We start from the raw sequence: 17,126 nt of genomic DNA on the forward strand, positions 1-17,126 counted from the left end.
TATATACAGGTCCTTCTCAAAAAAATAGCATATTGTGATAAAGGTCATTATTTTCCATTATGTAATGATAAAAATTAAACTTTCATTTATTTCAGATTCATTACACACCAACTAAAATATTTCAGGTCTTTAATTGTTGTAATACTGATGATTATGGCATACAGCTCATGAAAACCCAAAATGCCTGTCCCAAAAAATTAGCATATTTCATCCCACCAATGAAAGACAAGTGTTTTTAATACAAAAACACCAACCTTCAAATAATCATGTTCAGTTATGCACTCAATACTTGGTCAGGAATCCTTTTGCATGAATGTCTGCTTCAATGCGGCGTGGCATGGAGGCAATCAGCCTGTGGCACTGCTGAGGTGTTATGGAGGCCCAGGATGCTTCGATAGCGGCCTTAAGCTCATCCAGAGTGTTGGGTCTTGCGTCTCTCAACTTTCTCTTCACAATATCCCACAGGTTCTCTATGGGGTTCAGGTCAGGAGAGTTGGCAGGCCAATTGAGCACAGTAATACCATGGTCAGTAAACCATTTACCAGTGGTTTTGGCACTGTGAGCAGGTGCCAGGTCGTGCTGAAAAATGAAATCTTCATCTCCATAAAGCTTTTCAGCAGATGGAAGCATGAAGTGCTCCAAAATCTCCTGATAGCTAGCTGCATTGACCCTGCCCTTGATAAAACACAGTGGACCAACACCAGCAGCTGACATGGCACCCCAGACCATCACTGACTGTGGGTGCTTCACACTGGACTTCTGGCATTTTGGCATTTCCTTCTCCCCAGTCTTCCTCCAGACTCTGGCACCTTGATTTCCGAATGACATGCAAAATTTGCTTTCATCCGAAAAAAGTACTTTGGACCACTGAGCAACAGTCCAGTGCTGCTTCTCTGTAGCCCAGGTCAGGCGCTTCTGCTGCTGTTTCTGGTTCAAGAATGGCTTGACCCGGGGAATGCGGTACCTGTAGCCCATTTCCTGCACACGCCTGTGCACGGTTGCTCTGGATGTTTCTACTCCAGACTCAGTCCACTGCTTCCGCCGGTCCCCCAAGGTCTGGAATCGGCCCTTCTCCACAATCCTCCTCAGGGTCCGGTCACCTCTTCTCGTTGTGCAGCGTTTTCTGCCACACTTTTCCCTTCCCACAGACTTCCCACTGAGGTGCCTTGATACAACACTCTGGGAACAGCCTACTCGTTCAGCAATTTCTTTCTGTGTCTTACCCTCTTGCTTGAGGGTGTCAATGATGGCCTTCTGGACAGCAGTCAGGTCGGCAGTCTTACCCATGATTGTGGTTTTGAGTAATGAACAAGGCTGGGAGTTTTTAAAAGCCTCAGGAATCTTTTGCAGGTGTTTAGAGTTACGTCGTTGATTCAGATGGTTAGGTTAATAGCTTGTTTACAGAACCTTTTCATGATATGCTAATTTTTTGGGACAGGCATTTTGGGTTTTCATGAGCTGTATGCCATAATCATCAGTATTAAAACAATTAAAGACCTGAAATGTTTCTCGATCTGAAGAGAGCAATCCACCCTTTTCTGACTGAGGACCATGGTCATCTAAAAACAGTGGAATATTATTATAAGTTTTGGTTTGTTTGTTTCACAGTACAAATATTGTTCATCTTCTAAATGGTAGTTTTGGTTTATAATAAATACGAACTGTGGACATGTCATTTTAAATTCCAGGTTGTAAGAGTACAAAATTAAGAAAAATACTAAGGATGGTAAATTGTTTTGCAACCTACTTTTTAAATTGCAGCATACCTAAATCACAGTTTTAAAAATCTGTATGTTCCGCTAAACTTTTTAAAATAAATATCACTGAGAAAATATTTTCAGGGTTTTTTTTTTTTTACACATTTTTTACTTTGGGACATGTTTTTGATCTGATTCTTATTTTTAAGGTGGTCATATATCCGTGAGTGGTCCAGAGGGTACTTTCAGTCTTCACCCATTTCGTGACATCACAAGACTCTTCTTGTTAGCTGCAGGCACTGGCTTTACACCCATGGCTCGCCTCATCCGCCTAGCCCTTCAGGAAGCTGACACAATCAGGTGGGAAATAAATGAAAACCTAATCTGGACAACTCTAAATTGTTTTTTCTAACATCTAAAATGAAAAACTGTGCTGCAACGTAAGGCAGAATTAAGACCCTCAGGTGCCTTCGGACATGAACACTCGAGTCCCCTTCATCACACATCAAATGACAAGCAAATTTGTGAAGCGTTCCTCATTTTTGGGGCAGCTGTGGCTGAGTGGTTAGAGCAGTCATCCTCCAATGCAAGAGTTGAGGGTTCAAATCCACCAGCAGTCACATGCCGAAGTGTCCCTGGGCAAGACACTGAACCCCTCATTTGCCTCTGATGTGTGTCCCATCAGTGTATGAATGTGATAAAGTTCTGATTAGTCTCTGATTTGTTCAATTAGCTTTGTAGAGATCTAGTATAGAGCTGTATGAATGGGTAAATGAGGACACAGATTGTAGTGTAAAGTGCTTTGAGTATCTTGAAATAAGATAGAAAGACGCTGTATAAGTACAGTCCATTTACCATTTACATCACCCGATACCATTTAGCACAGCTGTGAAAGCAACCAGACTTCTTTCTGCAGCTGTAGAGTTTTGCTTCAGCTTCATCATTTTTAGGAACATCTAAAAATATTAGAATATCATGATGCTTCAGGTTCAGGAATGGCTTGACTTGAAGAATGCAACATTTGTAGCTCATGTTCAGGATTCGTCTGTACATGAAGTTACAATATGGAACTTCATTACAATATTCAAATTTTCTGAGACACTAAAGTTTGGGTTTTTATTATCTGCAAGCTATAAAAATTCAATAAAGTCATTAAAATTATGAGAAATATAGGCTTGCAATATTTCACTCTGTGTAATAAATCTGTATAATATATGTGTTTCACTTTCTGAAGTGATTGACAAAAAAATATTGAACTTTTTTTTAGGATATTCTAACTTTTTTAGATGTACCTGTAAAGGTGTGTGAAGTTCTAGAAACCATTAATGTGTCGACAATCATCTGGAAACAAAGATTTTTCAGATAATAAAATATGGGCAGAAACTTGTACCACTGGTTTGAAAATGAATTTCACTAAATTGAAACTGAATTTAATGGTTTGAAACTAAATTAATTTGTTTTGAAACTGTATATCGTTGTTAAAAATTCAGTTTGACTACTGTTTCTAATGGGTTTTAAAATGGACAGTGATTTTAAATTAGATTCTCAGATTGGAGCGGTGGTCAAGACCAGTTTTTATCACCTCAGACAGCTAGCTAAGGTAAAGCCCATCCTCACACAGCAACAGCTGGAAACAGTAATCCATGCCTTCATCACCTCTCGGCTGGATTACTGCAACACTCTTTACCTTGGAGTCAGCCAGTCCTCTCTCAGACGTCTCCAGTTGGTCCAGAACGCTGCTGCTCAACTTCTAACTGGAGTTCATAAGAGGGAGCACATCACCCCCACTCTGGCTTCACTCCACTGGCCGCCTGTTCATTTTAAGATTCTTTTATTTGTTTTTAACAGTTTAAATGGTCTTGCTCCATCCTACCTCTCTGAGCTGCTTCACCCATACAATGTGATAAAGCTCTGATTAGTCTCTTTAGAATGATTTGTTCAATTAGCTTTGTAGAGATGTAGTAGAGTGCTGTATGAATGGGTAAATGAGGTAAATTTGGACCAACACCAGCAGATGACATGGCCCCAAACCATCACTGACTGTGGAAACTTGACACTGGACCTCAAGCAACGTGGATTCTGTGCCTCTGCTCTCTTCCTCCAGACTCTGGGACCTTGATTTCCAAAGGAATTGCAAAATTTACTTTTGTCAGAGAACACAACTTTGGACATATCTGCTGGTGTTGGTCCACTGTGTTTTCTGAGGTCCAAGGTCAACACAGCCATCTGCCAGGAAGTTTTAGAGCACTTGATGCTTCCTGCTGCTGACCAACTTTATAGAGATGCAGCTTTCATTTTCCAGCAGGACTTGACACCTGCACACAGTGCCAAATTTACAGTACCTGGTTCAAGGACCATGATATCCCTGTTCTTAATTGGCCAGCAAACTCGCCTGAACTTAACCCCATAGAAAATTGATGTGGTATGGAAGATGTGATACACCAGACCCAACAATTCAGAAGAGCTGAAGGCCACTATCGGAGCAACCTGGGCTCTCATAACACCTGAGCAGTGCCACAGACTGATCCACTCCATGCCACGCTGCATTGCTGCAGTAATGCGTAATGCAGTATTGCACTGCTCAAGGTGGCTGCATGATGGAGTAGCTCTGTTACTTTCATTCTGAGATATTACTTTTGAAAACTTTAATTCCTCTTTTATCTGAATATAAATCGCTTTTTTTGGATGATTATTTCCTCTGGTGTTGGATGCTGTGCAGCTGGAAGGATTTTTACAGAAATATCTTTGCTTTTGGACATTTGTTATGATGTGTAACCATAACAACAAGGTTGTTTTTTACAACCGGGAGCAGCTGATTAACATCTCCAAAGCTCAAGTCATATCACAACTACAGCCCCAAATCCCAAATGAGTTGAAAAGGAGGTGTCGTGGATGCAGAGCAGGAGCAAAGAAGAGAAAGAGAGAAGAATGAAGTTCAAACCATCTCTTCCATCGATCATAATGGGCAATGTGAGATCGCTGGGAAACAAGTTGGATGAACTTCAGGCCCTAACAAGGACCCATCCAGCGTATTGGGAATGCAGTGTTATGTGTTTCACTGAGACATGACTGCAAGATCATATCCCCGACTCCAGCGTTTCTCTGCCAGTCTTTCTGACCATACGAGCAGATAGAGAGTTAAAGAGGAGTGGCAAAAGGAAAGGAGGTGGATTGGCAGTGCTTGTGAACAACCGATGGTGTAAACCTGGACATGTTACTGTGAAGTGTCGTCTCTGCAGTCCAGATATTGAACTGTTAGCACAAAGTTGTCATCCATATTATTTGCCAAGAGAGTTCACCAGTGTTATTTTGGCAACAGTTTACATTCAACCCAATGCTGTTGTCAAGACTGTGTGTGATGTCATCAGCTGCAAGGTTGCTAAGCTACAGACACAACACCCTAGTGTGTTTGTTGCAATATCTGGGGATTTTAATCATGTCTCACTCTCTGCTACACTTCTGACATTCCAACAGTTTGTCAGCTGCTCTACCAGAGAAAACAAAACGCTGGACTTGTTTTATGCAAATGTCAAGGATTCATGCATCTCTAAAGCAAGACCCCCTCTTGGCAAATCAGATTACAGTCTTGTGTTTCTCTGCTCAAAATATAAACCCCTTGTTCAGAGGTAACCTCCAATAAAGAGAACAGTGAGAAAATGGTCAATGGAAGCAGAAGAAGCCCTGCGGGGTTGTTTTGAGGCTACATACTGGGATGCACTGTGCCAGCCACATGGAGAGGACATCAATGCCATGACTGTGTGACCGACTATATAAACTTCTGTGTAAACAACACCATCCCCACCAGAACAGTGAGATTCTTCCCCAGTAACAAACCCTGGATCACCACTGACCTGAAGGAACTGCTAAACCAAAAAAAAAGAACCTTCAGGGAGGGAGACAGGGAATTATTGAGGAGTACACAGAAGCAACTAAAAGTCAAGATAAGAAATAGCAAGGAGGTGTACAAGAAGAAGCTGGAGAGCAAGCTCCAACAGAACAATATGAGAGAGTATCCTGATGCATGCTCAATAATACATGTAGAAAAATCCAAAACAGTTCAATCTGGTCCTATGGACATTCAAAAAAACAAAAAACAAAACAAAGCATAAAAATATAGATACGTTTCATCTTTCATCCGAAAGACTTCCTCAGAGAGAATATGAGAGAGTTGTGGTCAGGGATGAAAAAGATCACAGGCTTCAAGCAGAAGGAGGATCAGAAGGATGGAAGCCTGGACAGAGCCAGTGAACTGAACACTTTCTTCAATAGGTTCAGTTCAGGAACAAGCTCAGCATCCTCCTCTCTTGCCCACAGCCAAACAGACATACCACCCTCCTTTGACCCAAGGCTGTCCTGTCACACCTCAAACACTGTATCTACCACCTCAGTCATGGGCCCTTCTTCTTCTACATGTTGGTCTTCAACCACATCAGAAGATGCTGATACCTCCTTTGCCTCCCCACTCTGTATTTCTAGAAGTCAGGTGAGGAAGCAGCTGGAGAGACTGAACCAGAATAAGGCTGAAAGTCCAGATGGTGTCAGTCCCAGAGTCCTGAAGGTCTGTGCAGAGCAGCTCTGTGGGGTTCTGCAGCACCTCTTCAACCTTAGCCTGACCCAGGAGAAGGTTCCAGTGTTGTGGAAAACATCCTGTCTTGTTCCAGTGCCAAAGAAAACTCACCCATCAGTCCTCAATGACTATAGACCTGTTGTTCTGACATCCCACATCATGAAGGTCCTAGAGAGACTTCTGCTGACCCACCTGACTAAACAAACAAGCACATATCAGGACCCACTGCAGTTTGCTTATCAGTGTGGACTTGGAGTTGAAGATGCCATCATACACCTGCTTCAGCAAACTCACTGTCATCTAGAAAAGGCAGACAGCACTGTGAGAGTCATGTTCTTTGATTTCTCCAGTGCATTTAACACAATCCAGCCTGATCTGCTTTGTCAGAAACTCCAGAAGACTCAGGTGGAGGCCTCAACAATCACCTGGATCAAAGACTACCTGACAAACAGACCACAGTTTGTGAGACTGAAGGGTTGTGAGTCTAACCAGGTGGTCAGTAGCTCAGGAGCACCACAGGGGACTGTACTCTCACCATTCCTTTTCACTCTGTACACCTCAGATTTCCAGTACAAAACAGACTCCTGTCATCTGCAGAAATATTCTGATGACTCTGCAGTAGTCGGGTGTATCAGAGATGGACAAGAAGCTGAGTACAGGGAACTGGTGGACCGCTTTGTGGCATGGTGTGGAATCAATCATCTCATCTTGAATGTGAACAAAACAAAGGACATGATTTTAGATTTCAGGAGAAACAGGAACAGGTCCAACCTTATTTCCAAGAAGTGGAGGTGGTGGAGAAGTATAAATACCTTGGGGTTCATCTGGACAACAGACTGGACTGGAAATGCAACAGTGAAGCGTCTACAAGAAGGGACAGAGCAGACTGTACTTCTTGAGGAAGCTGAAGTCCTTCAATGTTTGCAGCAAGATGCTGCATATCTTCTATAAGTCTGTTGTAGAGGGCGCTGTCTCTTCTGCATCATCTGCTGGGGTAGCAGCACCAGAGCAAGTGACTTAAAAAAGATCAACAAGCTTATAAAGAAGGCTGGCTCAGTTCTGGGGACTCCTCTAGAACCTTTGGAGATGATTGTACAAAGAAGGATTCTTCATAAAATGAAGAACATTATAGACAACCCTCAGCATCCTCTTCATCAGACTGTCATACAACAACAAAGTGTCTTCAGTCAGAGGCTTCTTCAGATCCATTGTAGGACAGACGCTACAAGAGATCCTTCCTGCCCACAGCCATCAGCATCTAGAACAACTCTTTAATGAAACCAGGATGATGAGTTACAACATTTAATTTCCCTCTGGGATTAATAAAGTATTTTTGAATTGAATTTAATTTTGAATTAATCCAGGCAAAAGGAGCCCCAACTAAGTACTGAGTGCTGTACATGCTCATACTTTTCATGTTCATACTTTTCAGTTGTCCAACATTTCTAAAAATAATTTTTTTAATCGGTCTTAAGTAAAATTCTAATTTCCTGAGATACTGAATTTGGAGTTTTCATTAGTTGACAGTTATAATAGTCAACATTATAAGAAATAAACATTTGAAATATATCAGTCTGTGTGTAATGAATGAATATAACAAGTTTCACTTTTTGAATGAAATTACTGAAATAAATCAACTTTTTCATGATGTTCTAATTTTATGACCAGAACATGTATAAGAGTATTTAAAGATGTCAGGAAGTATTAAGGCCTCCAATGCAGTGAGTTTAGCTGAACTGCAACTAAACCAGAACTGTGTTGAGATGTGCTGGTCCAGTGGAGAAGTAGGTCATTCCATTCATTGCTCTTCACTAGTAATTACACGCCTTTTGTTTTAGTGTCATTGAATACGGTGCAAATTTGGAAGTTTCCATGTGTCATTTTCACGCCGATAATTTAGGAAGCTTTTTTCTCTCAGTAGACACATATGCTGGTTAAACCTCAGAAGCAGATTCTCAGGTTGTTTTCATTTTATGTCACTTATTCAGCAGCAAATTAGCTTTATAATTCACAGAACAATCCTGAAGATCAAAAGATAAGATAAGATAGAACTTCGTTGATCCCGCAGAAAATTATTGTGCCAGAGTTTCAGTACAAAGGAACATACACAAGAATCACACAAGATATACAAAATAACAGAGAATATAAAAATACCAACAATTCAGTTCTAAACAGGTGCAGACAGAAACATTAAAGTGTTTATTATAGTACAGGATTCATTTTATTGTCCTCTGTGTAGAAAGGGGGAGCACCTTGGTGGTGTCATTCTACAACAGAAGGTGCTGCAGTAAGAGTCCAGGGTGTCCTGCAGGGTGTGTGACATGTTGTTCAGGATCTGGATCAGGTTCCTCAGCATCCTCTGATCATACACCTCTGTCAGAGACTGCAGGTCCACTCCCAGAACTGAGCCAGCTCTCTTCATGAGCTTATCAAGTCTGTTGACATCAGCTTCCTTCACCTGCTGCTCCAGCACACCACAGTGTACAAGAAGATGCTGGAGACCACCGAGTGGTAAAACATCTGCAGCATGGTCCTTCAGATGTTAAAGGACCTGAGTCTCCTCAGAAGAAAAAGGCGACTCTGCCCTTTCTTGTAGGGGACGTTGGTGTCATCTGTCCAGTCCAGTTTATTGTCTAGGTGGACCCTAGGGTACTTGTATCAGTCCACAGTGTCCACCTTAGTACCTTTGATGTTGATAGGGTTGGGGGGGGGGGGGAGATCTTCTTCCTGTAGTCCACTTGCAGCTCTTTAGTTTTTACAACGTTGGGTTGCAGGTGGTTCTGTCCACCATACCTCTGTATTCAGCTTCCTGGTCACCAGTGATTCATTCATTCAACCTTTATTTCTACAGGTAAATCCCATTGAGCCTCAAGGACTCATTTACAAGAGAGACCTGATTTCAACAAAGAATGATGACAATAATGGACAACAGCAACAACAATACACAATTATAAAAAGTAATACTGCAGGTTTTTATTTTTATTTTTTTATTTTTTTATTTTTTTTTACAAATAGGATGGCTAAAAGAAAAAGGTAACAAAAAAACAGCTAGATTCTAAGGCGAATGTAGAAAACTAACAACAGGAACATGTCTGCATTGGTCCCTGCCAGGAGTCCAACAGATTCTTAAAGCCACTTAGAGAGGTCAAAGGTCGAGAGCTTCAGGTCTTTTTACAAGATATTCCAGGAAACAGGAGCGGAGTAGGAGAAGGACCTTTTGTCTAGTTCAGTCCTCACTGAGGGAACACTGCAGGTAATGATGTCCTGAGAGCGCACGCTGTAGCTGCACTCACACAGAGACATGTAGGAGGAGATGTATGAAGGCAGCAGACCAGGAAGTGATTTAAAGATGAAAATGTACCAGTGAGAGAGTCTGTGTGAAGTTAATGGTGACCAGTTAACTAATGAATACTGGGTGCAGTGGTGGGTACGGTAGTTACAGCCAGTTCTGAATCTTAGTGCACCATGATAGACAGCATCCAACATCTGCAGCATCCAACATCTGCAGGGTTCTTGTAGGAGCGTTCATGTAAATAATGTCACCGTAATCAATGGAGGGAAGGAAAGTCACAGATACAAGGCGTTCCTCAGGGTTCAGGGTTAGACAGGATCTGTTTCTGAAAAAGAAACCCAGTTTAACTTTCAGTTTCTTTACCAAGTTTTCCACATGGAGCTTAAGAGAGAGATGCGAATCGACCAAGATACCCAAATATTTATAGGAATCAACAAACTCAATGGGGACACCATTTGAGGATAAAATTTGAGGAAGAACTGCTGGGACCAGCTTCCTGTTTGAAAAAAAGCATCCCTTTGGTTTTGTCGGCATTTAGGACAAGTTTGAGGCGGAACAAATCAGTCTGGATGTTGTTGAATGCAGATTTCAAAAGCTGGAAAGCCTTAGCAACAGTTTTAGCTCGGCAATAAACAACTGTGTCATCAGCATAGAAATGTATGGATGCATTAGGGATGTTTTTACCCACATTATGTATGTAGATTGTAAAGAGGGTGGGTCCTAAGACTGAGCCTTGTGGTACACCATTGTTGACTGTTAAATAACTGGAAGAAGTAACATTATGTTGAACACATTGCCTCCGGTCTGAGAGATAGTTAGAGAACCAACCAATGGTGTGTTCTGAGAAACCGATTTCTGAGAGTTTATGACACAAGATGTTCTGATCCACAGAGTCAGAATCTTTAGACAGGTCTAAGAAAAGTGCAGCACAATAATCCTTAGCATCCAGTGCTTCAACAACGTCATTAAGAACCTTCAGTGAAGCAGTGGTTGTGCTGTGTTGTTTCCTGAAACCAGATTGATGTGGAGGTAAGATGTTAAATGAGTCCAGGTAATCTTTGATTTGAGAGTTTATCAGTTTTTCTAGAACCTTGGCTAAAATGCAGAGTTTAGAGATTGGTCGATAGTTGTTCAGTGAGGTGGGGTCTCCTCCCTTCAGCAAAGGAAGAACAATGGCTGTTTTCCAAGCATCTGGGATGGAGTTTTGTCTTATGGAGAGATTAAAGATGTGGGTCACAGGGACTGTGATGATATGAGCAGCCAGCCTTAAGAAATAAGGTGGAAGTTCATCTGGACCTGCAGATTTTTTAGGGTCAAGATCTTTTAACAGTTTATTGACCTCACTGACTGAGAATGGAGAAAAGGAGAAGGTGTGATTAACTGAGGATTGACTTGTAGGAGGGATTTGATTTGTAGAAGTTTGGTTATTAAGTGAAGTGGCTGATCTTCCATTAGTAACTGTGTCAAATAAAGAACCAGAAGCAACAAAATGTTTGTTGAAACAGTTCAGGATCTCGTGCTTATTTGACACAGGAGCAGAGTTAACGAGAAGTTGTGATGGGAGGTCAGATGATTGGGGGGTGCCTGAGAGAGATTTGATGGTTTTCCAGAATCTGTTAGGGTCATTTAGATTTTTGGAGGTCTGAGATAAGAAATAGTTGCGTTTTGCTGCTTTGACAGCAGTTGTACATTTATTCCTCATCTGTCGAAAACTCAACCAATCAGTGTTTGAGTCAGATTTTCTCGCTGCAGCCCAAAGATGATCTCTCCTGATGCAGCTCACAATGGCAGAGTCATATGAAGTCCGAGGTGTAGATGGTGAACAGAAACTGTGAGAGGACCATCCCCTGAGGAGCCCCTGTGCTGCTCAGTATGGTGTCAGTGGAGGTGTTCTGCAGCCTTGCATACTGTGGCCGACCTGTGAGGTAGTCTCTGATCCAGGTGACCAGCGAATCATTCACCTGCATGTCCAAAAAGAATCAAACATATCTTTAAAAGACACAATGTACTTGTGAAATGAATTTCAAATCTCAAAATGTTCCTTTAATGTGTTTTTAAAGGCAACACAATAAATTATTCATGCTGTAAAAAGGGTAAATATGAAATCAGTAACAGCAGATTTTATGCAACAATCCAAAACAGAAAATGTTCTTCTGAGTTAAACTTAAAGCTCTCTCTCCTTTTGTAACAAAAAAATGAATGTAATTATTATCATTTTATTGCTAATGTTAATAATGGACAATTAAACATTTTAATAACCAATTTTTGTGTTTGTGTTCTCAGACAAACAAAGCTGCTCTTTTTTAACCGACGGGAGGAGGATATTCTGTGGCACAGCCAACTGGACAACCTGGCAAATAAAGACAAACAGTACTGTTTTTTATTTATTATTTTTTAATTTTAAAAATGTAGTTTGTGCAGGTAGTACAGGATATGTAGTTCTGATGCACAGGAAAACGGCAGTAGAAGAGGAAGTGATATTATTATTTAATTCTTTAATATAAATGAACATTATTTGGGGTTGGACTTTCATAAGACTTCAAGTCAGTGCACTCATCAAAATGACACGTTGGAAGCAGGAAGACTTGGTCTTCAATTATAGTTTTTAAACCAGTGGAATCTTCTCCATTACTGCCACTGGAAACAGAGGCTCCCCAAAAATGTACAGATGCACATTCCCCATTTCGAACAAGAGCGGAGATGATGTGCAGCGGTGGAAAGGATTGGCAAAACCAGCCACCAGGGAGCACAAGCCAGTCTATCTCTGGTTCTGGTCCCAAACCCAGGTAAATACTGAGGGTTGTGTCAGGAAGGACATCCAACGTAAAACACTTTTGCCAAAACAAACATGCAAATTCATCTCAGTGACACCATACGGATTGGTTGAGGCCCATGATAACGACCTCCACCGGTGTTTTTGACAAACAGGGTGCCAGCAGAAATTGTGCTACTGTTAGTAGAAAACCACGAGGAGAAAAACTTGTCAGGAGACAAAGGGAGAAGAGGAAAATCAAGAATGTAGGATTGAGGGTTGCAACTCTAAACTTGGGGGTAATGACAGGCGAGAGCTGGCTGACATGATGCAGAAAAGGAAAGTAGATGTTTCATGTGTGCAAGATACCAAAAGGTTAGCAGTAAGGCTCGCAGCATTAGGGCAGGGTTTAAGTTGTGGTGTGGATAGAAAGAGAAATCTAGCACTTTGCCACCGTCTCAACTCTCCTCGTCTCTGCATGATATGGCACCAGTTCAGGGCTTCCCCACTGTTAGGATCCACCTCACTCAGCCCCATTTATGGGACCACCTTGCTGATGGTTCCAAGTGGGCTGCTCATAGGGGCCAATTTTGGTGTAAGCAGACAGCAGCCTTGATTGGTCGCCAGAGCTGTGCCACTAGATGACTGTCCCAGCAAAACATTGGTTACGTACTGTAACCCCAGATTCTATGAGTATAGGCATAGCCCTTTAAGGCTGTCGCTAATGGGTTTATCCCGATATGCAAAGCAGTGCACTGAAAAATTTAGTCCACGCCCACCTGCTGTGTGGGCCCCACCCAGTCCGTATAAATTACGTTAAGAGCGGGTAATCGGCTCCCAAAAATAGCTTTTCCTTCAGCCATTTAGGAGCCAGTGAGGCCCAACGCTTAAAGGGCTACGCCTATACTCATAGAATCTGGGGTTACAGTACGTAACCAATGTTCTATTTCGTATAGGCTTCGCCCTTTAAGGCTGTCGCTGATGGGTTAAGGGCGAAGCGGATGTTGTCCTCGCCTCACTGGGTCCATTCGAACACCGTATGAAGCAGAAGCTTGCCCAAAAAACATCTTGTCACTCAGCTCCCCATGTGCGTAAATACGCGTTGCGTAATTATGTGTGCCATGCACAGACGCATGTTGTGTAACTATGCGTTCTGAATGCATGAACGCCACGGAAAACTTCAACGGGGAGGGAAAAATGCTGAAAAGAGCCATGAACCAACTGGTTTACGGCTGAACAGTATGAACAGATTAATAATAACAGGAGAGCTGATTATTAATCAAATGAACTGATTGGTAACAATAGTCGTGAACTGATTAGTGACAATAGAACCAAAATAACAATCACAACTTGTGACTGATAACAACATCTCACACTGTAATGCATGCAGACAGATGTGAGTAAAACGGAGTTCCATGAAACAACAATATTCATTCTGTAAACACTAAGGACAGAATGTGTCATGGAACGGGCCGTCACATCACAGATAAAAGCGAATGAATGAGCAGGGTGTTGACCACGTGGCCGCAGTGCAAATGTCCTGCATTGTCATACCATTATGCAAGGCAGTCGAAGATGCGATACCCCTGGTCGAGTGTGCTCTGAGGTTGACAGGAGGCTCTAAATCTGATGCTCTGTAGGCTTCAGAAATGGCCTCACACAACCAATGTGACAAGCGCTGGGTGGATAACAGGCGACCTGCAGATGCATCTCTATAATGCACAAACAAATGTTGAGTTTGACGCTTTGCAGCTGTGCGCGCTATGTAACACGTCAATGCCCGCACCGGACAGAGAAGATGGAAAGACGCTACTTCTTCTGATCTGTGGGGGGGAAGAGAAGAGAAAAACCCCTCCAACGATATCACTCTTTATTTAAAAGAGCTTGTGATGTTTTTAGGCATAAAAGCTGGGTTTGGTCTTAAATCAGCTGAGCTGCTGTCAGCCTGAATTCTGAGACATGACGGCGCGACAGAGAGGGCAGATAAATCACTCACTCTCTTAGCGGATGTTAAAGCCAGCAGCAGAGCTGTTTTAAGAGACAAGAATTTAAGTGGAACCTGATCCAAAGGCTCAAATGGAGCTTTGATCAGAGCCTGCAGGACCAGCGTTAAATCCCACTATGTAACAAGTGGGCGTGAAACAGGCCTGCGTCTCTGTACACCTTTTAGAAAACGTTTCATCAGTGGATGATTAAAAACTGTTCTGTCTCCGAACCCTTCGTGGCAAGAAGAGATGGCTGCAGCGTACGTTTAATCGTGCCTAATGGACATGAAGGTGGCCTCTGCACCCTTCTCTGTACACCAGCGCTGAAAAGCTTTCCGCTTTGATGTGTACAGCGCTGTGGTAGATGTAGCACGTGAAACCTGAATTGTGTGCACTACATCCTGTGGGAGACCCATCCTCTCTAAGCGGATCCGTTCAGTGGCCAGACCCACAGGTGCTGGCCTATTTCTGGGTAACTCCCGATCGCTCCTCCTGCCTGGAGGAGAGCGTCCTCCCTCCATGGCAGTTTCCACGGGCGCCCCGACAGCAGGCGTTGCAGGACTGGGAACCATGGTGCGTTCACGCGTTCGGGGACCACCAGGAGAGCTGTCAATCCCTCCTCCTGAACTCGGTTCAGGAACCGTAAAATCAGAGGAGGTGGAGGAAAACGCGTACAGAAGCATTTTGGGCCATGGCCTGTGGGCAAACGCATCCACCCTCAGTGGTGGTTCGTCTCGCGGGCTCAGAGAAAACCATAATTGACACTGAGCGTTTTCTCGTGTCGCAAATAGGCCCACAGCTGCTATTTCAATCTGGTCAAAATGCTCCATCAGCGGATGATTAAGGGTTGTTCTGTCTCCGACAACTTTGAGACAAGAAGAAAACATGGCTATAGCATACGATAATCGTGTTGAACGCCAGATTTCTGTCCATCGAGTGCTGCAGAAAAGGACAGCATGTCGTCCAGTGGACATGAAGTGGCCTCTACGCCTTCTCTGTACACCTTTTACAAAACGTTTCATCAGCGGATGATTAAAACTGTTCTGTCTCAAAAATTTTGTGACAGGAAGAGATGGCCGCAGTGAACACTTTACTCGAGCTGAACGCCAGATCTCTGTCCATCATCTGCTGGAGAAAGGACGGCACACCACCTAGTGAACATGAAATGGCCTCTACACTTTTCTCTGTACAGCAGCGCTGAAAAACTGACCACTTGATGTGAACAGCGCTGTGGTGGTTGCAGCACGTGAATCCTGAATCGTATGCACTACATCTTGAGAGAGATCCATCCTCTCAAAAGGATCCGCACAACAGCCAGACCACAGGTGCTGGCCTATTCTGATTAACTCCTGATCGCTCCTCCCGCCTGGAGGAGAGCGACCTCCCTCCATGGCAGGTTCCACGAGCACCCCAATAAAAAGTGTCGTAGGACTGGGAACCATGATGCGTTCACGCACTTGGGACAGAGGAGCTGTCAGTCCTTCCTCCTGAGCTCGGTTCAGAAAACCGTGATATCAGAGGGAATGAGGGAGGTGATGAAGCATTACGACCACAGGCTGCGAGCAAACACGTCCACCCCTGGCGGTAGATCGTCCCGTGGCGCCATGATAATTATAGTTGACATCGAGCGTTCTCTCGTGTTGCAACAGGTCCACAGCCGCTCGCAGGATTTCTGCCGCGTCTGAGCCATAGCTATGGATGGAAGGTCCCCGGTCCCCGTGCCGCAAAGGACCGTCTTTGGACATCACATCCGTCCCCTGTTCAGAACACAGGAGATGTACCCTACTCCAAAGGAGAGCAGATTGGGTGTGCCCCACACAGCATCTGTCTCACAATGTGGCACATGGGTTGAGCGCATACATCTCCTGCCAGTTATGCATGCAACAGTCACTTGCTGTCTGTGTGAATCAAAAACCCTGATGATTCCGCAGCACAGAGGCAAAGTGTTGAATCACATTCAAAAACCCCGTGCGACACTCCAAAAACATTTAAATGAGCTGCTGTGTGGAGAACCACAGCGCCCCCACAGCTCGTTAAATGTGTGTGCCTCTGTTAAGTCTGACATGTGTGATGTAGGTCTGCTAACGGGAAACGGCTGATATCACTCAACCGGTTCACGTGAGTTGCACTGCAGCCACCTGTCTGTACAAACTGCTCAGCAGCAGCAGATGTCCAGATAAGGCAGAATTCTCCTCCCTGCTCTGTGCGGCGGCTGCAGAGCAGCTCGGGCGCATTAATGGAATGTTGTTTCTCACAGTTCAAAATTGACAAATCTAGAAAAAATCTCATCTTTCCGGTTCGTTGGTGATTTGGGATATTTGTTTAAATAAAACCAGGATTCGGAAGAGTAATCAGTACAATGATCGAAAAGAAATACACAAACACTGTTCTGCTAGAATAATCGTGCCCTTTATTATTCCGCCACAGATACAACAAAAGCAAAGCAATAGTACAATCACACTAGGATATACAATCTCACAAGTATTGATGTAAGAAAAACTCTCACCGTGACACAAGGCTGGAGAGCCACACAGCCTAGGCAGAGCATACACCAACACAAAACTGGACGTCCCGGCCGGAAAGACTCACAGCAGACTCTAACTCTTCTCTGAGTGAACAACAAAAAAGGTTGAATCATGTCATCTGGACTTCGTTTTTTTTTGTTAAAAAGAAACGTTTCGCCCCTCATCCAAGAGGCTTCGTCAGTCTGAGGCCTAGCCATCTGGTATTACCCAGAAGCCACCCTGACTCTTGTGTTTCAAGCCTGCCTCAGATACCCCTGAAGTCTGGCCTTTTCACTAATGGTTTCAAAAACACAAAGTTTGTTTTCTCA

The 17,126-nt window shown here is 43.3% G+C and overlaps 1 protein-coding gene across 1 annotated transcript in view; it reads left to right on the forward strand.

Annotated features, from left to right (window-relative positions):
- Positions 1-17,126, forward strand: part of LOC119409580 (cytochrome b5 reductase 4) — a gene marked incomplete at its 5' end in the record, with an annotated part of 139,489 nt that overhangs the window by 91,721 nt on the left and 30,642 nt on the right. The window contains 2 exon segments of the mRNA XM_037676482.1: positions 1,907-2,057; positions 11,840-11,926. Coding sequence (XP_037532410.1) covers positions 1,907-2,057; positions 11,840-11,926 — 238 coding nt within the window.

Source organism: Nematolebias whitei, chromosome 5 (genome assembly GCF_014905685.2).
Source record: "Nematolebias whitei isolate Nwh7 chromosome 5, NemWhi1, whole genome shotgun sequence".
NCBI lineage: Eukaryota > Metazoa > Chordata > Actinopteri > Cyprinodontiformes > Rivulidae > Nematolebias > Nematolebias whitei.